The 24,130-nt window shown below is 35.2% G+C and overlaps 1 protein-coding gene across 1 annotated transcript in view; it reads left to right on the forward strand.

Moving 5' to 3' along the window:
• The window catches only part of LOC134529511 (ankyrin repeat domain-containing protein 50), a 145,750-nt gene that overhangs the window by 19,890 nt on the left and 101,730 nt on the right, over window positions 1–24,130 (forward strand). Inside the window, exons 2-4 of the mRNA XM_063363670.1 lie at window positions 9,087–10,681; window positions 19,181–19,345; window positions 20,101–20,442. Coding sequence (XP_063219740.1) covers window positions 9,203–10,681; window positions 19,181–19,345; window positions 20,101–20,442 — 1,986 coding nt within the window. The 5' untranslated portion in view covers window positions 9,087–9,202. The remainder of the gene's footprint in view (window positions 1–9,086; window positions 10,682–19,180; window positions 19,346–20,100; window positions 20,443–24,130) is intronic.

Raw genomic sequence — 24,130 nt, forward strand, 5'->3', positions numbered from 1 at the left:
GCCGTTTATGTACATTACTTTCACAAGGTAAAATCCCAAAAGAAAAACGTGGAAAACATAGAAATGGAAGAGAAATAGCAGGTGAAGAGCTGAGAAAAATCCACGAACATATTGAATCCTTTCCGGTACATGAGTCTCATTACTCGTCTAGAGATGTATTTTATTTAGATGCTAGGCTCAATGTAACCAAAATGTATGGTATGTTTAAAGAACAGAATCCAACTTCTAAAGTCTCTTACAAATACTACACAAAATATTTCAGAGACAACTTTTCCCTTTCATTCGGCCAACCGCAAGTAGATACGTGTTCGAAATGTGAACAACTGTCAGCCAAATTAAAGAATCCACATCTGACGGCTGGTATGAAGGGTGTTGCGGAGACTGAGAAACTAGTGCATCTTAGGAAAGCAAACAAATTTCACCATCAAATGAAACTTGTTACAGAAATGTGTGCGAAAGATGACAGTATTGCAGGAATAGTTATTGATTTCATGCAAAATGTACCACTGCCACATATTCCTGTTCAAGAAATATTTTATTTGCGCCAATTGTGGGTTTTTGTATGCAACATTCACGATCTGAGGACTGGGAAGTCAGTGTTTTATATTTATCACGAAGGCCAAGCACACAAAGGACCAAACGAGGTGTGTTCATTCATTCTCGATTATATTGCGACGTACATTAAGTCAAATGTTAGAGAACTACATGTATTCTCAGACGGCTGCCCTGGTCAAAACCGAAATAATACAGTTTCACGGTTCATGATGGCTTTAACTGATACAGGCAGATTTCAGAACACAGCGTGGACATTCATACCTGCCATGCGACAGGAATTTTGCAGTTGTTAAAAGAGCTATCAAACACATTGATAGAATTTATACTCCTAAAGAGTATGTAGAAATCATTGTCAGCTCTTCCGCCAAAAACAACTTTGAAGTGAAAATGGTTGACTCGTACGATATCCTAGATTTTAAGGGATGGTGGCCTTCGTGTTATAAAAGAACAGCTACCTCGTTAGAAACATCCAAACGAGAAGTACCAAGAGATCGAAAGGAACACTTCACTATTTCCAAATATTATGACTGTACATACACATCAGATGCAAAAGGTACTGTAAGTGTGAGCGAACATATTAATGGACTTATTCGGCATACGTTTTACCTAAGCCTCCCATACAAAAATGACATCCCTACACTACCAACAAGACACGCATATCCAGAAGGACATGTTGCAATCAGGAAGGAAAAACTCCTCGATATTGCGAAATGTAAGCAGTACGTTACAGTAAGTGAAGAAGCTATAGCATTTTATGAAGATGTGCTTCGTTTGCCAGTCACAATGGACAATCACTAAGTGCTACCTACTGTTTCCAGAACTAATATCATTCATTGCTAACATGTGTTTTCAATTATTATATCTCTTAAATACATAGAGTAACATTTTTGTTTCATTTTCAGAAGTGATGCCAGTGACAGTTTAGGGTTATATTTGTAAAAGGGCATAAGTCCAGCAGATTTAAATATTTGTACATATGTTATTTTACGATGTAACACAATTATTATCATGTGCCATCATTTCTGTAGTATTATGGTGTGTATACAAAATTCCATTTAATGCTAGAATTATATGGCCACATGCAAACCAGTTTTTTGTGTTTTTCTCACAATTCATGTTTTTGGACATGCGACCTTCTGCAAATACCTGATTCAATTGAAGGTATAGCATAAATTTGGCAGCTGTGTAATGGGCTTAATTTAAATGAAGAATATGCGGTCCTAACCTTCACAAACAATAACTGGAGGATTAAATTCTGAAGTGTAAGAAGTTGAAACGCCAACGTACGAAACATATGTTCCAGATTAGGTTATCAACTAAATTAAAAAAAAAAATATGCTTTCTTCAAAGTCATTTAAAAACCAATTCCAAAAATTCTTTTTCATCAGAAATTATGTTTACCTTTTTTACTTGCACATACTCCCCTTTAGAACAAGGTTTTTTTGAAACCGATATAAGTTAAATCTACGCTAAAGTTTAATGACAGGAAAATGTATTAAACTGGGCATGTTTATTGGTTCAAGCAGAGCTAGAAAATGTTATCATTCAGTTACCAGTAATTTAATAGGTCTGTACTTTTAGGTAATGTTATATCGATCTTAAAAATTGCAAGACTTGTGTTTCTATAATAAGCAGATAGAGCATTATAATTTGGGAAACTGTTGGCGTAATATAGGCTTATACTGTGCGTCTTGTACGGGATAGCCTAGCGTGTGGATTATTCAGGACACAAATATGCATTGCTGTGGACAGGGAAGCGAGCGGTCGCCAGCTACACGTTCCTTATCACCACGGCCTGCTATCATTCTCTCATTCTCTGCGTCTGTCTTTTCCCCTCCTCCCGCGTTGCGTTCAAGGTCGCGTCAAGGAAGAAGGGAAGAGGAAGGTGGCCGGAGCTGTGTCCCCCCCACTCCCCAAATGCCCTCCTCACTGCTCAGTGTTTCTTCGACTCGCCACCCTGCTTGGAGGAAAAACTACAACTCTTGAGCCCGAGCGGTGAAAAAATCGGCCACGAGGCGGGCCCCTTAATACCAATATGTAGAAAACATTTTATTAATTTTTAAATGTTAAGGGATGTCAAATAATCCCTTTCAATGAGAAAGGCCCTAAAATACAATTGGATAGGGTACATTACTCAGAACAATTGCTCTCTGGGACAATGTTTCTCAAAGTTTTATACATATTTTTAATATCAATTATGTTTTGGTAATTATACAGCTTTGCATCACAAAACATCCATGAGGAATATAAAAATTGGTGTTCCACAAGGTTCTGTACTAGGTCCTTTATTATTTTTACTGTACGTTAACGACTTCCCAAACTGCCTAACATCTGGCAAACCCACTATGTTTGCAGATGATACTTCCATAATACTGTGTGATAGGAATATAGAGATACTCCATTCTAATGTAAATATTACTCTACAAGAGATGGATAACTGGTTTAGAATTAATAAATTAACACTTAATATACATAAATCTTCACTGGTTTTTTTCTCAAATAGTAACTCCTCCTTAATGAAAAAAGTACCTGTGACTCCAATAAAATTAAAAAATGACATTTTTCTTATAAATGATAATATTAAATTACTTGGATTAGCAATAGACAATAATTTGTCTTGGAAAACACATATCACAAATTTATGTAGCAGACTAAGCTCATTATGTTATGCTTTTAATGCTCTTAGGAAAACATGTACTCATGATACAGTAAGAACAATGTATTTTGCTAATGTTAATTCTATTATCAGCTATGGGGTTATATTTTGGGGGGCATCTAGCTATTGGAAAAACGTATTCATTTTGCAAAAAAAAATTATACGGATAATTCAAAACGTTAAATCTTCAATTACATGTAAACCCCATTTTGAATACCTAAAAATTCTTACTGTGCCAAGTTTATATATATATCAAACAATAATTTTTGGGTTAACAAACATTAAGTTTCCCCATAATAATGATATCCACTTTTATAATACTCGAAAAAAGGCTGATATATATTTTAAATCTCATCAAACAACATTATATGAAAATAATCCTTATTTTTCAGCAGCAAAATTAATAAATAAACTTCCTAAAGATCTTCAATTATCTTTTAAAATAAATAAATTTCCAGTTTTCAAAGAAAGTTTAAAACAATTTCTTATTAAGAAAGCCTATTACAGTGTGGATGAATACCTAATATCTTCTCATAATTGTGATTAATATATATATACTTATTAATTGTCTTGTCAATTTTATTATTTTATTGTGTATTTTTGTTTTATATTTATTAGCATTTACATAATATGTCCTTTTTATACTTTGTGTGATGTTTATTATATTGTTTGTTATGATTTTTATCATTTATAATATTGTAATCAATTGACAACTCCAATTTCACCTTGTGAGTGTATAAAACAGGAAGATAATAAATAAAAAAATAAAAAAAATCACACTTAATGCAAAGTATATAATCTTAAAACTAGTGGTGTTGTGTAAAGACAAAAAAAAAAGTTAAAACCAATTTAAATGCTTCAGAACTTTAATAATTATTTTCATTACAATTTAGGATATTCAAGTGCTGTTGACCTTTGAATGAAAATATTAAAGCAACATCTGAAAACATTTAAAAAAAATATTATTTTTTTTTTACATATTTCTATGAAATATGTTGTCACCCTTTGCCTATTTCATTATCATTAAGCTGATCAACCGTGAATAAATGTTTTAAAGAAAGTTCCCAACAAAACTAGGTAGGTATCTTTTTTATCAAAGATGCTACAAACTTCTGCTTTGCAATTGTATTGCAGTATGTTTCTATTTACTACGTAACACTACATCACACAAAAAATTTACAGAATTAAACTAAAAAAGAATTTTTCTGAAGTACCAATAAATAGCCCAGGTTGCACTTCCAATTAAAGCAATGCCTAATACAAAAATTTAAAACGAGAATGTTCTTATCTCCATATTAGGACTAGGTAGGTATTATCTACCAAATATTTTTCCATATCTACTCTAACCCACTGTTTTCACTTCCTCAGTAAAGCTACTGCTCATTTTACCACCCTATTACCTTCCCCAAACCTAACATGTGACACTTTTTCAAATGCCTTCACCAAGTCCACTAAGCATGCATCCATAAGTTTCCATGTATCAATTACTTATTAATATTTATCTAACAATTCAGCCATCTTTTTTTAACAAAAATACCTGCAACCTTGTTAGGTTGTCAGTTATCCATCCTAGACTGTCAAATTAGACATTTGCGTCTGTACAAAGTTATCTGTTTATTTCTCCAAACTTGATATCAGGCCTACAATGAAGAACATGTATAATTGGTTATCAGTGTCATTTATTTATAAAAATATGAGTGCCAGCACAACACACACATACACACAAATGTATATCTCTGTACTACACTACAGAAATCTCAGATTGTGGAGCAGGTGCAACAGATTTCAGTCAACCAGGCACCGTTGCACAGAGGGTAACTAAAACTTAGCTATACAAACATTGCAGAAAAATACACTTACCTACATTTAATTTTAAATAATACTATTTTCATTCAATTTTTGATTGATTTGATAATGTTTCATGTCACCTGGAAGGCTTAAGGTGAGGGGACTTCAAAATTATAGTGGGCCCCTAACCACGCGAATACCATCTCACTGCTCAAGATTTCATTAATGAGGGATACTATTAGTCACTGACCACAATATACTACACTTACAAATAGATATTTTTATGAAGAAAAAAAAAATTGAAATTCTAGCTGAAATACCTCACTTTAACTTGGTGACATTGTCATTTCGTGAAAATTTGCTCCACTGTCTACCAGTTTCAATATCAGCTATTTAAGGGGACTGCCTAGTCAGTGATGTATTTGTGTTAGTAAGGCAGAATGGTAAGTGCAACCCTTGCTGGTGCTTCTAGGCATGTTATTGCCCCTTAAGTGCAAGGTTCTGAACAAATACACAGTCTTCTCGTCCTGCATTGGGCAATTATGATATTTGAATGGTCATAATATTATATGGCGGGAAATTAAGATAAAGGTGTAGTGCAGGTCCTTTGAGTGCTTTAAAGAATCTGTACAGAGTGTTTCATGCCTAAAAATCATGTTTTAGTCATTTTCACTCTTCTTAGAATACAGTTTAAAAAAGTAATATGGAAACAGAATTATTCATCTGCCCTTAGCGTATTCTTAATGCTTTTCATAAACAGACAACACTCTGATATCTTGAACTGTTTTTAAATCTAGGTTTTTTTTTTACGAAGCTCTGCACGCTGTATGTGTGTCCGGTCAGTCAAACAAACTGTTTGATGAAATATATTTTCATTAATTGTATCATAATTCAATGTAATAAATATTCTGATAATACAGACAGGAACCTAAAAAAACAGTAGGCCTATATTAAAAATAAACAATTTGTACCTACCAAGATGTTTTTAAGTTGGCACTGATACAAAACACATCCACATGTGAAGTTTTACATACAAACTTTTGTAATCAATTATATCAACCATTTTATAGCTCACTACAACTTTCACTTTTGAAACATTCAGGAAAGACCTGCCAGAAATCAAACCTGGATCACTTCGGTGTGAGCTAAGTGATCTGACCACTCAAACACAAACCAGGTGAATAGCAAACCAGGTGAATAACCCAAAAAACATTTCCATGTCTGCCACGTAAACGCAGATTTATGCTGACACATTCAATATGGCATTCGCCCCTTAAATACACTAACTATTGCTGCCTCCTTCCATTGTTTTGGTAGCCTACCTTCCCTTGTAACTTATTAAACAACCTCAGGTACATGCATGTAGTCCTGCCGTCACTGTGCTATACTTCCTCCTTTGCCCACATGTGCCTTTTTTCACTTCTTGAACTGTACATTTTCTTCTCACCGCAAGATCCTATTCCTTTGTGTATTTAAACCCTTGTCATAGCCTTCAAGTTATGATTTGCTTGCTAGTTAGTTGGAAGCAAAATACTTTTTACCACTGCTCATTAGTAAGCATTTGCAAGCACTTGAGAAATGAGATTTTCCTCCAATTCAAATGGGTATGTGCTATGCCTGGGTCTTATTTAATTTTTTATTTATTTATTACATTATGGATAGCCTTTAACTGTAGTTGAAACCCTGAGGCTATGGAACATATCAGTTCTACATGGAATCATTTACAAAACACATAACAAAAACAAATAACCATAATTAAAAGTAAGACATTACGAACCTAAATATACATTTGAAACAACATAATTTTTAGGATTATATACATTACAAAAAGTGACAGGTTCAACAATTTTTACTTTGTTTATGTAACTCCTGTAAATATTAATTCCACGATACACACATATTCTTTGAACATGTATGACAGGCATATTGTTGCAAAGCTTGTATTGAATCAGGTGGCTGCACATGTTAACAGTTTTGTAATGGATTGAAATTAGTATGAATATAAATGGTTTCATTATGTCTAAAAGTACCAAAATTATAATTATCATATTCCACCTATTTTATACATATTAAAAAAAAAAAAAAACGCATGAAGTTTGAGTTTTGGATTTTGTTACCGCCTGTGACTAGTTTAGAATTTTCCTTAAAATATTTATACTACTATATTTTTGTGAATAAGCTTTATTTCATTTGTTAATTATTCAGTAAATAATTGTTCAATGAATTACATCTTTCACATAGCTACAAAATTACAAAAATGATTTTTATTTACTTTGGTACAGTTTGTAATATCATAAAAATATATAAAATCAAAATAATTTTAAGCAAATCTACCTAAAATTGTATTAAAGCATTGAAGTTTATCTACTAGAAATGCATTTATAACCCTGACATTGAAAGCAGTTTATAAAAAAATTATGTATAATGACTTCATATCAAAGTTTTATATAAAATATGCAAGGAACAGTATGAGTTATGAAAGTTTTTAATGTTTCAAAAATTGTTTAATTCTTTAGAAAACAATGGTGGGAAAACGTTATTCACTGCTCAGTGTGTGCATAAGGTGCACTTCAATGTTGCTTTCATGCAATAATATAGTAGGCTAGTTCACCTCGCAAATTTGTTACAGCATCAGTTGTGGCTGCAGTAGGCTGGCTGTGATTCTAGCTTTTTTATGATTACATTTTGAATAGTATGTGATGAATCACAGGGGCAATCATAGTAGCTGTGCTCGAAGTTGTGGCTGGAACAACCCTCCGGGCTTTGCATACTCCACCAAGCTTCTTGCATATTAAAGACTAGCTTCTTGGAGAGCTGTGTGCTGTTCATCAGCCAGGGCATCCATTAATACACACATGTTAGTAGTGTCTTGTGGCTTCTCTGGAAACCCTTCCACTGACAGCTGGGTCAGCCACATGATGTCTTGCCATAGCTCTTGGTGGCTGGGTATGATGGGCAGGTGGCAACAATATGTTAAAAACTTCAACAGGTGCCTTTATGGCTACGAATGGAATATGTTAAGCAGATGATCCCTAGTAACAACATACCCTCATACACCCATTCATCCATCCCTTGAAAGAGCGACAAATTTCACACTGCCTTGGCTCTCCCACCTTTGTAGGTGACAGGCTTGCCCGTGACTTTTCCTACTTCCCTCCTAGTGAAGAAATGTCAGGTTTTCAGACCTGTTGTGTAACCATGCTTGTCGCTGAATAACTCGCACCTATGCCTATGACCATCGCTGTTCACACCTGTCACTTTGAAAACCATCCATCATCTCTTTAGAACACTGTTTATCCTTTCACTTACACTTTCAATACTCTTGTAAATGAAGTCTATGTTTGAACACAGTATTTCACTGACACATTCCACTTTCCATCATATATTTTTGTTTACAGTACCATTTTTAATGTCTATATTTGTTCACATTACTATTTACATCTTGGCCATTTAAACCCATAAAAAATATTTGCAGCACATTCATCCTAATAGCCAACTTCCTGGTTAACATCAATCACGTATATATGACTGTGCAGAAATCAAAATGTGAGGTGCTAATCTAAATTAGTTACCACTTGGAATAATTTAAAATGTTACAAGCTTGGTGCTTATTAAATATAGGCTACCCTCCCATTTCCGATAACAATGTTACGAGCTGTAGGCACAGCCAGTCTCGTATAAAATAATAATAACTTTTTGTATTGCTCTTAGATTATTAATTATTCCACAATATTTTATGTAAAACAGTTTGTAACACAGTCAAGTAATTTATTGTTAACTGTTGCAAAATTAACCACTCATATTGTAACATTAGTCACTGTTGGCTGCATCTTATTCTTAACACAAAATGGTGGAGCATTACTAGTGCTTGTTAGCTTACTGGTTTGTGGCATAAAATAATTAATTATGATTATTAAAATACAGAATTTTTGCAATTTTTAGTGTACTGGGCAATGAAAATTTATGTATTTTGTTTGATATTTGCCAGTCGATGTTGGGTATTTTACTTAAATTATGTTTGTAAGATATTTTATGAATTATGCATTAGTTATATTATTAGTGTACTAATAATTCAATATTGTTGCAGGTTTTCTGATGGCAGCTAATATTTCCATGTAACTTCAATATGGATACTGATGACCCATTAGGAGTTTCTCTACAACCATTACACGTTCTGGGAACATAGGTAGTTTTGAAAGTAAAATGGCGTGCTCACTGTTGGAAAGCAAGCGCTTCTTTTGCCGTGAGTGGGCATTTTTGAAGATAAACCACTCTTTGGAGCAAAGATCAGTGTCCAAAACATGTGGAACTATGATTGTTGGGGGGCCTGGGACTGGCAAGACGGCATTGTGTTGTGAAATTGTGTGGCCGTGTTCAGGCTCCAGCTCCCGTCAGCAACGAAGTTTACACAGACGGCTACTTGCCTATCACTTCTGCCAGGCGCATGATGCTTCCACACTTAGTGTAGCAGAGTTTGTACGTGGTTTGGTTACCCAGATTCTTGCTACTTCTTGTGCCACAGATGATAATGCTTCATCATCACATATGCCAAAGACATTTACTGCTGCAGACAGCTATGCAGAAAAAGTTCGAACAGATCCAGAAATTCTTGCAGCTTTGCGCCCAGATGCCCTGGAACGTGATCCAGATGAGGCCTTTAAGCGGGCTGTATTATTTCCTCTGCTTGAGATAGAATCTCCAAAACAATGCCTATTTCTTCTTGTGGATTCCATCGATGAGGCTCAGTGTCTAGGTGTCACTAGTTCTAGTTTGTCATCATCCAGCCGACATAGCTCGCTAGGTCCTAGTAGAACGATAGCAGAGCTTTTGGCTAACCATCATCATTTGTTTCCACATTGGTTACTGTTAGTTTGCACTGCCAGAAGGCAGAGCAAAGCGGTGTCGCGCATGTTCACAGGTTTTCGCAAGATAAGCCTCGACGATTTGCGCAAATGCCAAGTAGTGCGTGATGTTCAGCAGTATATATTGTCGCGTTTAGACCAAGAAGAGAACCTTCGTCAACATATTAGTCGAGATACTGCAGAAATGCTTAACCAGCTTCATATAAAAAGTAATGGATGTTTTCTGTATTTAGAAAAAGTCCTTGATGGTGTTGCTGAGAATTTTATTGTTCTTCGTGAAGTACGTGAAATTCCGGGAACTTTAAATGGCCTCTATTTATGGCTGTGCCAACGGCTTTTCAATCGCAAGCAATTTTCCAAAGTGTTACCGTTATTGAATGCCATTCTCGCAGCAAGACGGCCTCTTACTCAGGAACAGCTTTATCATGTTGTGTGGACTTCCAATACTACCATGTCTCGGGAAGAGTATCAGAAACGTCTGCACCTGTTACGGCGGGTAATTTCGGTTTGTAAGGATGGGACATTACTTCTATTCCACCATAGCTTTGCTGAGTGGCTGCTTGATGTTAAACATTGCACGCAGAAGTATCTATGTTCAGCTGCTGAGGGACATGCCATGTTGGCTATGAACAGTACTTTGCAAGCCAAACAGTTGAATGCAGAAGAAGTTCAAGGGTTTGCATACCATTTGGTGAAGATACCTGTGCCATCTCCAGCTATTTTATCTGAGATAAATAGCACCTGTGGCTTTGAATACATGCAGCTATTGGTTTTATGGCTTGTGGATAGTGGTGCACACGTTGAAGATTCCTTAATTGAAGTAAGTACATTTTTTAATAACATTTCTTTGTCACCTGTTTCTGGTTTGTTAAAGTGTCGAGATGAGTTTCATTGTAGGAGAGGGGTGGTTTCTACCTTCATTATTATCATTCTATTTTGATGGTGTTAGTCTACTGCCTTACCTCTTCCACATTTTCTCCAATATCAGCAATTTATAGAAAGAAATTGCAGTAGGCCTAAAAATTCAAATAACTATTGAAAACAAATTTGTGATAATTAAAGAACAATATATGTTTTCATCCTCTCCTTTGAGAAGGTTTCATAAAAGTATTCTTATGGCAATTTCATACATGACTTCTTTCACCTAGATTCCTTTTAGCTGATACATTGTGCATACAGAATATGAGTGGCTGAGTGAATTGTGTACTAAAAAAGGATCTGAAAAATGTTACGGTCCTTGCAGATATTAATGCTACATCCTCATAATGTGGAGGCAGCTTGGTTGTGCTTACCTGATTTGCAGTAACACTTTTAACTTTCTTTCCTCTACACAGGGGTGTTTGCCATGTGGCTGGGAATGGACATCATAATCTGCTCATTAATGTTAGTGTTCTCTTACACCTATTTTTTGTTTATTTCAAGTCAGACAAATTGTTGCCTACTTCCAGGAGTATCATTGTCACTGAAACTTTTGCATGCATGGTATCCAGAAACAGTGCATTGCTTAATACAGGATGGCCTTAACAGAATGTCTCAGTTTCAATGGTATATCATAAAGGTTTAAATTAGACCATTTACAACAAATCATACATCAAAATGAAAGTAAACTAATGTAGTTTTTCTTAAAAATTTTTTTAACATGTTCACATTTAGTTATATGGTACACATCCAACCTAAATTCCAATTTTTCCCACACTTTGGTTAACACATCCGGAGTAATGGAAGCAATAGCCTCTTCAATTCATGTGTCTCAACTCTGGAATATCATTAGGTAGAGGCAGAATGTAGACACAATCTTTTATAAAGCCCCAAAGGAAAAAAAATGCATGGTGTTATGACAGGTGAATGTGGAGGCTAGCAAAAAAGAGGTTTGTTGTCTTGACCATTACGACCAATCCAGCTGTCAGGGGCTTAGACAATTAAACTTTAAAAGAAATGCACGTCAAACTGAAATTACAGATTCACTCTTAACAAATTGCAGAACACAAAACGCTTTATGCTCAGAAGACGCCATTTTGTGTACGTGGCGCTGCAAGAGAGAAACAACAAAGCAGTTCTCATGCATGCACTTATCCAAAACTGTTTGAGTTACTCTTTGAGACCTTCAACAAACACTTTACAATTCTTATAGTTGATACTATTAAAAGTTATAACTGGGACATTCTTTTATGGATATACTATATAACAAGTAAAACATTTCTAAAACAATTTTTTATATTGTGTCAGTCTCTATTATATTGAGTAAACTTCTCATAAAAAGAAGTTCTGGGAATCATGTATGTATATTGACAAAATTGGTAACGAGGTGCAATGGTAAAACTTAGGACTCGTGATCAGTAGAATCCGTTTTGAACTTCGTCCGACCATTTTAATTTTCCATGGTTTCCTAAAATCACTCCACTAAAATGCTTGAATGAGTCCTCACTATATAAAAGACAATGGCTGTTTCTTTCTCCAATTTGCTTGATAGGCAGTTTGCAGATTTGCAGTAGGCAGGTACTTCCTACCAGGAAAGTGTTCCGAAGTTAATGATTGGTATGTCGTTTATGGGTACTATGTGGAGTAGAATCAGAGTTTTCGACCTCGGGGACCCTGTGCTAATTTTGGGGGAGCTGATAAACCTCAAAATTTTCTGACTTTTTTCAGTTTTTTTGCTGATAACTTCTAAACCATGCAAATTTAGCAGATATTTACAAAGTTGAAAAGTACTAAATTTCCTTCAAATTTCACTGATCAAAAGTATTTTTTGACCCAATAGTTATTGAGATACAGTGGTTCAAAGATACAAGAAATTTCTCAAATTATAAAAAAATAGCAGAAAAATGCAGGTTTTCACCTTATAACTTTCATTTTTCAACATTTCTGTGTAATTTATGTAAGGTGCCCCTAAATTTCAACACGTAGATGTATAGAAATATCAAAGAGCCTTCCCGCTCCCCCTCGCATACATGACTTTCTCTTACCCTCAAGATATAGGGGAGAGGGGGGCACCTTTCAACTGTTTGAATTTTCCCCCAAGGGAACTTTTTTGTGATTGGTTAATGGGCAACCAATGAAGTTCCACAACACAACAACAGCTGGCATTGTATTTCCCTCCATTTTTTTTTCATAAGTGCATTGTTATTCAATAAACACTATTTTGTGTGTTGCAAAGTAAAAAGTTAATATTGTTTTCAGGACTGCATTTTAGAGTCTTAACTTTGATGGAGGTAAGTGAAATTTATTTTTCCAGTTAAATAAGAAATTCTGTATCTAAATATAATATGAACATCTTTAAAAACAGTTTCTAAAGATAGTAACATTACTATAACGTGAATGATTGCACATGGGGCAGATTTCAACAAACTGCTGGGGGTAGATTTCAACACTGTTGAAATGTACCCCTAGTACATGTAAATGGTTTGTTTAAGCCATAAGAAAGGACTATTTCAGCCTTTTTGAAGTTCAGTAAGCCTAGGCCTATAACGATGGTTGAAGTCAATGCTATGCCTAAAATAAGTTAAGTGTTGTTAAAATATTAGGCCTATGTATGTAATGTTAGTATCATAATTTTACCGTTTGTATTATCAGTGTTCCACTTCTAAATTATAAGAAAATATGAAAATAAGGTGGGGTTAAAAATTAATTGATTATCTGTACCTTTATTTATTTAAATTATAACTAAATTATGTTGTTTTCTTTCAGATTTGGCCAGCATGGTAAGAAATTACATAAAGAAACGCAATAAACCAGAATTTAGCGAGGAAGAAATGGCCAAGGCCATGCAGGCAGTAAAAGATGGCATGTCTCTCAGAAGAGCTGCAGATCTATATGGAATGCACTACACTGCTTTATTTTATAGATTAAAAAAAGATAAGGCAGTTTATCTTAAGCCAAGTGATAACTCAACAACAATAAGGCATGGATCCTCAAAATGCTACAGTTCTAAATATACAAGTCGACAAGTTTTTGCTGCAGATCAAGAGTGTATGCTTTGCAATTATATTATTAATAGTTCAAATATAAACTATGGACTGACTTATAAACAAATTCGACAGCTTGCCTATGATTATGCAAAACAGCTAGGCTCAAGCATGCCAAGTAGTTGGGCTGAAAACAAAATAGCTGGAATTGATTGGGTTAAAGGCTTTATGAGTCATCACAAACAGCTCCCGCTACGAAAACCCGAAAACACTAGTTTATCAAGAGCTACAGCTTTTACAGAAGCAAATGTTAGAGAATTTTTTGTCAACTATGAGCGAGCCGTTTGTTCGGATGATTTCACAGCAGACCGAATATATAATCTCGACGAGACAGGAGTCTCGACGGTCGTTCAAGCTCCAAAAGTAGTTGCCAAGCTAGGAGCTCGTCAGGTGGGTCAAATTGTTTCTGGTGAATGTGGTTCAATGATAACTGGATGCATGATTGTCAATGCTGTCAGAAATACAATCCCCCCAGTATTTGTATTTTCAAGGGCAAAATTCCATGACTCTCTCTTGTTTGGAGCACCTGAGGGAAGTTTGGGCTTAGTAAATAGTCCCAAAAGTGGATGGATGATCAGCAGTCTATTTTTGCAAGTTCTAGAACACATTAAAAAGCATACAAAGTGTTCAAAAGAAAACAAAATCCTAGTCTCATGGACAATCATGAAAGTCATTGCAGTCTTGATGCAATATTGTTTGCTAGAGAAAACGGCATAGTTTTAGTCACTTTTCCTCCTCACTGTACTCATCGCCTCCAGCCCTTAGATGTTGGAATATTGGGCCCATTTAAATCAAAACTCAAAATTGCAGAAAATGATTGGCTGCTATCAAATCCTGGCAAAACAGTAACCATTCATAATCTAGCTGCTTTGACTAACACAGCATATCTTGCTTCATTTACTCCTAAAAACATCACAGCAGCTTTTAAAGCAACAGGCACTTGGCCAGTGTCTCGTCTGGTGTTTACAGAGGAAGAATTTGAAGCCTCGCATGTTGTTTCTGCACTTATCAGTAACACATCAGTTTTACAAGAGGTTTCATCAACCCCTTCAATTAATCTTTCCCCTGTTACATTGAGTTGTATAACTGAAAATCATCCCAGCACAAGCGGTGAAAATTCTGCTGTTTTGAGCTACACACCAGAAAATTCAAAACACTGTGAAATAAATGCAAGCAGACCTAAAGGAAGTCTGACACCTGAAGATGTTTGGCCTTTTCCTAAAGCAGAAGCAAAAATAAAAAAAATAAAAAATTGGAGGAAGAAAGAAAAAGAAGTCTTCAATACTAACTGAAACTCCAGAAAAAAACAGAGTTGAACAGGAAATGCTTATAAGATTAGAAAAGAAGTCAAAATTAGCCACAAAGAAAATAAAATTGGAGAAATTAATCAGAACAGTAAAAAACAAGCCTGCAAAACAATGTTTCAATTATGAATCATCTGATAGCGGTGGTAGTGAGATTCTTTTGGAAGATGAGTCTGATTGTGAAGATATAGATCAACTTTTGATTTCTACATCAGAGTATGAAGAAAATGTAGATTTGGGAATTAATGATGAAGTAATCCAAATAAATGATTTTGTACTTGTTCAGTTTGCAGGAAAGAAGAACAAAGTCCTATTTGTAGGGCAAGTAGAAGACCAAGAAGAAAACAATTACAAAGTTAGATTCATGCAAAGAAAGGAAGATTCGTGGAAATTTTGTTTCCCCGATAAAGATGATATCAGTATTGTCGACAGGAGTGACATCGTGATGAAACTTCCACAGCCAACCATAACTGGAGGAACATCTCGAGCCATTTCTTCTATGACATTTGCTATAATCTTATCTTCAGTTAAAGAGAAAATAATGTGAAACATAAATATTCTGCCTATTTATTGCTTTTTGCTATAAGTGAAAAAGATGATTTAACCAATTCTCTCTATTTTTTTTGCATTTTTAATTATGTTTTATTTGTATCTTTATGAATATGTACTAGTCTATTGGACCTATTCCAATAAATGTTGATTTATTTTAAAGTAGAACATAAGTTATTTATTTGTTGAAAGGTACCCCACCGCCTGTTGAAATGTGCCCCATGGTAGGGGTACAATTCAACAAAGGTAACCTGTACATAAAATGTAAAGTTTTACCTTATGGTTGTGATTAGAGGCTGCAGTAAAAATTACCAAGCTGCCCAACATACTATTATAACTAATGATGCTAATTACCAAGGTAAAAAAACATGCTTTTCATAAAAAAAAATTAAACACTAAAGTTTGTTTAAATTTGCCCCCCTCTCCCCTACATACTGACACCCCCATTCCCATTCCAAAACAGTATTTTATCAATACTGAAAAAATCTCGAATCTCTACTTGTGTCCTCAGTTCCATGAATCCATTCCAACCCGGTACTGATGATGAGTGTATGTTCTTCCTATACAGCCAGGTATTAAAAGAGGCAAAGAGCACAATGTCCTGTACAGGGCTGATATTAATGCCAAACAATTATACAGTTTTCAATCCTCCATTGGATGATGGTGATATTGCTTAACTTCAACAGCGCCAGCTTTGCCAATTAGGTAGGATGCTGAAGTGACATTAATGCGAACTACATCTGTCTTACTGGTCACAGCATCTTGGGTGGTGACTGCCATTATTCCTCCCATGGTATGGAATGTATCTTTTCCATCCAGCGTGTTCAAATTGTAGTCACCATTGTCGAATATGAACTGGCTGAATCATCAACTATGGATTATTTTTGCCTGCAGCATATACAATCCTTCAAGCCTAGAAGCTTTATAATAGTTTGTTGAAAATCCTAACATCGCTAGGAGGTTTAGAGGATGTTTGGATCCAAACTTTGTGTAACCATACATTGAAACCCCAGTCATAATGGAAGAAAAGCATGATTTTGGTCGCACGGCTAGCATAATGCCAGAGCAAGACATATTTTCTTCCACAATTTCAGTGAACCACGTTTATTTGTCAAAATGATTGTATGCAGGAGGAGAAGCAGTGTCTGGGACAACATGATAAGAACCACCATAAAAATTATCAGTGGGAGGGTAAGCAGCAGTGCTAAACATTTCAGAGCAGATACCCTTTGAAGTAATTTTACTTGCAGTTTTCGCAATTCGAGTCCTTTCTTCTTGAGGGTCTCTTTTTTGTTGTTGGAAAAACAGAGATGATCATGTCATCTTTATACTTCTCCTCCAGATGTGTTTTTATAGTTTTAACATATGGACAAGAATTTGCAGGTACCTCATTAAGCAACTGTCCAAGGTAAATCTGGCACTCATCACTATTCTCCTCGAGAAAAGTAAATATAATTTCATGGCTTGATCTATGTTGGGAGTAGGTTGTACAGGCCTTTGTGGACATGTGTAGGTATTTTGTAAAAATTGGGAATATACTTTTGGTGGTATTCGGCATTAGCCACAACAAAATGTGTCCATATTATCCAACATGCTTGTACTGTCTTCAGTTTTTGCCCCCATTCATCACCTCGCTGTCTCGTATATGCCAAAATTGTGCTTGCTACCTCTGGGAGCGTCACTTTGGCCACACGATTGCACCTTTCCTGAGGTAACTTTGTTTTTGTCGATACTGTTCAGTAACAGCTTCCTCGCATAAGAATGCACTTGTTGTTGAAGTCAAAAATGATAATGATGGCTTACCTGAGCGGGTTGGTTTGGGGGCAGTTGTAGGGGTGTCAGTTCATGACTTAAACAGGCCAAAATCAATCTCTCGTAATAATTTTTTTGACAAGATGAGTAAACTGTAATTTCCTCACTCCATCCAGTAACCGTTGATGTTCAGGCTTTTTGTGTTTGACACTGGAGGCAAGAAGAGTAGCACTCCTCTCTTTATAAGTACAGCCACATAACGTTCTGCCCAACTTTCTTTATGTATGAAACACAGTTTTAACACTATTGAAGATGCCACATTAACTCAGCACCATCACAAAAATAATAGAACCCCCTTTAGTAATGTAAAAGAAGGATCGTTAAGTGGTGATTTATGAGTAAAGGGAGGGGTCACGAGGAGCCGGTCTTTTACTCTCCACTAACACCTGTACTTGATCGTTACCTAAGGGAGGAATGATGCTAGGTCATTCCATTATAATGACGCCCCAAAAAAATACCTTTACCTGAAGAGGGTGGAAAGTTCTCCATCTAACGTAATTTACATAAAAATGTTGAAAAATTAAAGTTATAAGGCAAAAACCTGCATTGTTCTGCTAGTTTTGATAATTTGAGAAATTTTTATCTTTGAACCAGTGTATCTCGGTAAATATTGGGTCAAAAAATACTTTGAACAGTTAAATTTGAAGGAAAATTAATGCTCTTTAACTTTGTATAGAGGTGTATTCTGCTAAAAACACATGGTTTAGAAGTTATAAGCAAAAAACGGAAAAGGACGAAAATTTCAAGGTTTTTCGGCTCCCCCCCCCCACCCAAGTTAAGCACAGGGTTCTCGAGGTCAAAAACTCAGATTATACTCTACAGAATAACCACAAACGACATCCCAAAATACCATTAATTTCAGAATACTCTCCAGGTAACCCCCTTCATTTTTACCTGCCGCTCGAACTATTGGTGAACATTCAACTGCAGTGACCTACCTCTTTGTCAATGAGACTAAGGGACTAAAAACCAAGATGAATAAATAAATGAATTATGAAATTACAAGATGACATTGGCAACTGCATTTACTGTAACTAAACGTAAAATCATATCATGTTTGTTACTAGAGTGTTAACTATTTCTTGGCTCTTCGGTGGAGGCCACATCCGTGGAAATGGTGTGCCTGACATTTCGGCATGCCTTGTTGCTGCCATCTTCAAGGACGATTAACCACTGAAGGCTCGTTGATTTGACACTGTATTTTTATAAGGCCATTCAGAGCCGAGCTGTGATTGGTCCTTGCAGGTGGCTATGATTGGTAAAGGGTCTGACCTCTGGCCAATCAGGATAAGTCTGCTTAGTAGGTGCACAGTTTTATCCAGTTGTCTGGATTTAAGAATTCAAGCGAGTGATAAATATTAAAAAATAATTCATTTCTGTTTGTTTAGTATATATTATTACAATCTTAAGGGACATAAAATTCTATTGGTACCTAAACATGAAATATATGATATATATCATGGAGAGAATTTTGAATGAATTTTGGGAAATTTTTTTATCAAACAAACTATTTAATTGTTTTAGATAGGCATACTTATTTTTTAAATAATTGTACACATATGTAAGGGCTTTTCATCTTAAACTGTTCAACCCTTTCTATCTTAGTAATCTTGTCTGAAATTGAGGCTGCAAGTGAATATAATTAAAACAATTTTTTGAACTGGAAGGTAGTTAACTTTTTTTTTTATGCAGCTTTATGAAGGAGTAACATCTGCAGGGCAGTTGTCATCCACTCTACCGACACCAAAAGATCCTCGCATACTGAAATTACTAGTAGATGCTGGTGCAGAGTTGAAAAATGAATCTATTACTGATGGAACTGGACCTAAGCAGTCAGACATCTCTTTAATTTCTCAGGTTTGTATGAATGTGTCAGTTACATTTTGTGATTAATTTGATAAGAAATAATAATGGAAATGCAGTTTCATGGTATTTTAAATAGTTAATGTCTAATTATTGCTACTATTAACTTAATATTTTACACTCATGTTAATGTGAACTTAATATACATAAAGGTAATCCCTAATTCCTGGTGGTTGGCTGTTCAGGCATTGAAGAGTTACAATTAATTTTATTACTTGTTAACATATTTAAACAAAACCTCTATGTAGTAATTACCAGTGTAACAAAAACCCATCTATAGTGTTTTAACCTTTCCAGCTTCATTAAAAAATCTTTATACAAAAACATTTTAATAATTCTTTGTATATTTAGTTTGGCTTTTGTAAATAGTGCACTGTGTTTAATATATTTTAGGCGTGAATTAAAAATATTTTTCAATGCCCTTTTGTATTTGTATTACTTTCTTATATTGCCACTGTTAACTGTACAGTTACTTCTTTTAAAACAATTAGGTTTTCTCTTAGGGGGATTTAAACAACAACGATGCCCTATTTAATTTCTCATACAATTACAATGCATAAACCCTGTCTTGATACCTCCACCTCTCAAAATTATTTCTAAAAATAATTTTTCTTTTAAATCACTAGTGGCTTGTTTTTGCTATCAGTTATGTTTAAAACCATCAAATACTATACTCGAATATAAAATATGGTTTAAGTTGAAAGTGTCAATGTCAGTGCTGAGTGCTAATACAAAACTAATTTTTACAGGTGCCTGAAGACTGCTCTTCCATCCCAGAGACCATAAGAGACTCCCTCGTGGCATTACTGGGAGAAGATGGAGATGTGAATAAGGTTGACCACAGTGGAAGTACACTTCTGCACATTTTGGCAACGGAAGGGAATGCTCATGCATTAGAGCTTGCAATTATGTGTCGGAATGCAAATCTGGAAGCCACGGATAGGCACGGACAGGCTCCGCTCAACTTGGCAGCGCGACACGGGTACGAGGATGTAGTTTCTGTGCTGCTTGCGGCTGGTGCACAAGCAGATCACGCGGATTGTGACGGGTGGACTGCGCTTCGAGCCGCTGCATGGGGCGGACATACGCAGGTACTCTTGCAGTCAGTTCTGTTCTTAGTCAAAAACAGTATGAACGAACAAATGAATGAATGAGTTGAGGCTTCTAATTGACATTGAGATAATTAGAGATAATGGGGAATTAATTTATGTGGCTGGAGCAGTGATATATTACATTAGGGGGGGGGGGGGGGGGAAATAGTTACCTCGAGCAAACCCACCAGCTCGTGGCAACGTCCAACTCATTCCCCACTTGCAAAATAGCCTGAATGTGCTCCACAGGAAATTCAATGCTGATGGCTTTGGCAGGAGGAGAGTGATGTTACCACTCAACCACAATGACCCCATCAAATACAGGAAATTATTAGTTTAGTAGGGAAAAGTCCACATTATCAAAATTACAGTTACGTACAATTACATTACGACTGGTTAACAGTTCAAATAACAATATTGCACAGAAATGAAGTGTCCACCATGTAAAGGCAAAAGTTAGAAGAAAAGTAAAAGAAGTAAATAAATAAATTAAATATATATATATATATATATATATAATGTTACATCAAATAAAGCTATATAATATTGGCATGAGTAGACAAAAAATTCGTTCACTGATGTCAAGGTTTAGTTTATGCTTGAAAATTGTGTAGATGCCATGCTTCCTTAGAAGTGAGTTGATCTGCAGAGAAATATATTTGAAAAATTAGAATAATGTGTACGCCCAATTTTGGCGCCAGTGGAAATTAATGTTAGTGATTTAACTAGGCTGGTAAACAGCAACACTGGGAATCCATGGCATCTTTGTTAGCTTTTCTGCCTTTGCATTTCTAAGTGAAGTGCTATTGGCAGTCTTGCCTGCTACTTCTAGTGGAGTGGGCAATAAAGCAGTGTCTTCCATGTGCATCTGGGAAGTGGTTGAAAGTGTCTAAGTGACTTTTTGTATGCAGAGCATGTAGTTTTTCAACTGAGTTGTTTTTAAAAGCACAATTGTATGTATATTTGCCTATCAAGGTATACGCATGTAGTTAGAGGAAGTGATAGGGTCGATCATTTATGTCTTATCATATATGCTCTTTACCTTATGACTTGACAATACTGACCACCAGAAGATTTTTTTTTCAGAGTTGGAACATTGATCATACAATTTTTTTTATTAACAAAAATAGGATTTCGGTGTAAGCTACGTTTTTTTATTTATATGTAGGCTCTTCACCAGCAATGAAAACATTTTCAATAAATTTTAATGTTTTAATAATTGAATTAAATGCACTATTAACACTAAATAAATGTCAAAAGCAGGATTTATAAATTCAGTTTTCCTCTATCTCTATCACACTGGAAATGATTTGAGCTGTAGACAGGACAGTTGTTAGAAAGCATGTTTTATCATAATGGTTATTGTTGTTTCTACAGACACAGTTTTTTGTTGTGCTTTGACATCAGGAATCCTAAAAGTATTGAAAACCATAAAAATTCATTGAAAATGAAAGTTGTAGGGGAATATGGGGAAAAGTACAGGAAATGATTAAATGTTTCTAGAATTTCTTCTTCTAATATTTCAAGGGAAACTTGATACAATGCACTTGCTGGTGACTCGGTACCCAAAAAATAATCGGAAGTGTGAAACATCAAGTGATTTGGCTGATTATCCTCTTTTATTATTCTCTTTTCTTTTTTACAAAATCATGGATTTTTTTTTTACCGTAAATATAGAATTTAACATAAAAATAACATAGTTCTGCATGTTTAAAGGCTGGTTTAATAATAGTTTACAGTGAATCAATATCAACTGTTTAAAAATACATATATCTATCTAAAATGATATTAATTTTTGCTGCCTATTAACATCTTACTACAGTGAAAGGTCTATAATCTGGCATTGTATGGTTCGGCACATTCTGTTTTCTGACATCAAACGAGCCGCTCAGATATTTTCGGGTGGATTACAGCTGTTGACCTTGGCTGTCAGGTCACATTACTGCGCTGCCAGGGTGTTTAGTTTGCGAGTTTATTGTTGCGTACTATCAGTTTTAATTACAGTACCGGTTTGCAATGGGTTGCATTTCAAATTTCACATTTTACAGATACATTTCCATAATGACTTTTTGAAAAATAAATCGGAATCATGGATGCAACTTTATGTCAGAGACTTTTTTGAACAGTAATGCTCATCTGTATTTTTTATTGTTTTTGATACCATTGTTTTGTATATTATTATTTTTTGAAGTAAAGTTAAAACTATATTGCAGTTTGATGATCCTGCAAAATCGCTAATCTGCTTGGCTAGATTAAAGATTTTCCACTAATTGCATGATAGTTTTTTGGTAAAATTTTCAGTTTCATAGGATTATATGGTATTCAGCTAAAGAGGTTATTTAAACACAGTAGAATAACTTTACTGAGTGCACTGAAATTTTTACAATTGCCAAAGTTTTGAAGGTAGTAGAGCAAGAAAATTGTACTTTCAAGTAGAGATAATTTTTATGTAATTTCTGCAATGTTCATGATGCATTGACTGGATGCAAAAAATTGTTGGTGTAATATTAAACACACATGAAACAAAACATAAGATCGCTCATGTGTTTGTATGCTGGCAAAATAAAGGTGACACTAAGGATTGTTTCAAATGAATACAAATTTATAATTCAAACAGTACAATGGGTTATGAAGTGTAGACAGACCATTGTCTGCAAATCTCTTAATCTGCAGATAAAAAGTGAGTGTCTTGTAAAAACTTTCAAAATTCTAACAGTTGAACCTGAATTTTATAATCGGAGTTGGTAAATAAAGGGTCATCAAGAATGATTGCCTGGATACTAAACTGTTATTGTAAAAGAAGAATTTTATGGCATCTTAAATTGTTCAGATATGTTTAAAGTTTTAGACTTTGATGTGGGCAACATATTCATCTCTGGTGACTGAATTAGTGCAGATAAACAACAAATTCCACAGGTTTTTCCCCATCATTTTTTTTAATTTCCTGCAGCAGCTGAATTTTTAAAGCACAGAGCTTCAAGCTTGTGTGCAAACATTATGAATTTTTGGAATCCCTAATGCTAAACATTTATGAACAACTGATTTCTTTGGGCAGCTTTGCTTTGTGCGTTCCACTTCTTGGTTGGCCAGAAGATTTTCATTTCTCAACTGAAGTGTTTCAGCTACTGATTGAAAGCTTTATCATCTGGAGATTGTTCTCATGGATGTAAACGTCACCACTTCTGTTGCACCGTAGCAGCCAATTTCAATTTGGCATACAACAACACAAACTGAGCCTTTTGTTGAATGGTCTTCATTCTGCCACGCGCCACCTCATGCTAAAACGGAGGGAACAGGCCAGTCTCGCAGCCCTGCTCCCGTTTCCCATGCGTACTATGTTTTAAGCCTCATGATCACACTAGGTCACACAAGAACTTTACTTTTTTTGTAATGATGCATTCAAAACATTGTGTACACTGAGAAGATAACGAACATTCAGTACCTTAAAGAGAAAGAGAGGGTTGCTGTAGCAATAGAAACTGTAACTGTAGACACAATTCAGAATACGTGGCAGGATATTGAATACTGTCTAAACATCACCAGAGCAAAAATGTTGCCCATAATAAAGTATACCAAGCTACGTCTAAAACTTTAAACTTTTCTGTACATTTTAAGATGCCACACATCTATAATCCGTTAAATACGTATTTTAGAATTTCGGCAATCATTATCAATTATTCTAAGCTTT

This window comes from Bacillus rossius, chromosome 2 (assembly GCF_032445375.1).
Source record: "Bacillus rossius redtenbacheri isolate Brsri chromosome 2, Brsri_v3, whole genome shotgun sequence".
In the NCBI taxonomy this organism is placed as follows: Eukaryota; Metazoa; Arthropoda; class Insecta; order Phasmatodea; family Bacillidae; genus Bacillus; species Bacillus rossius.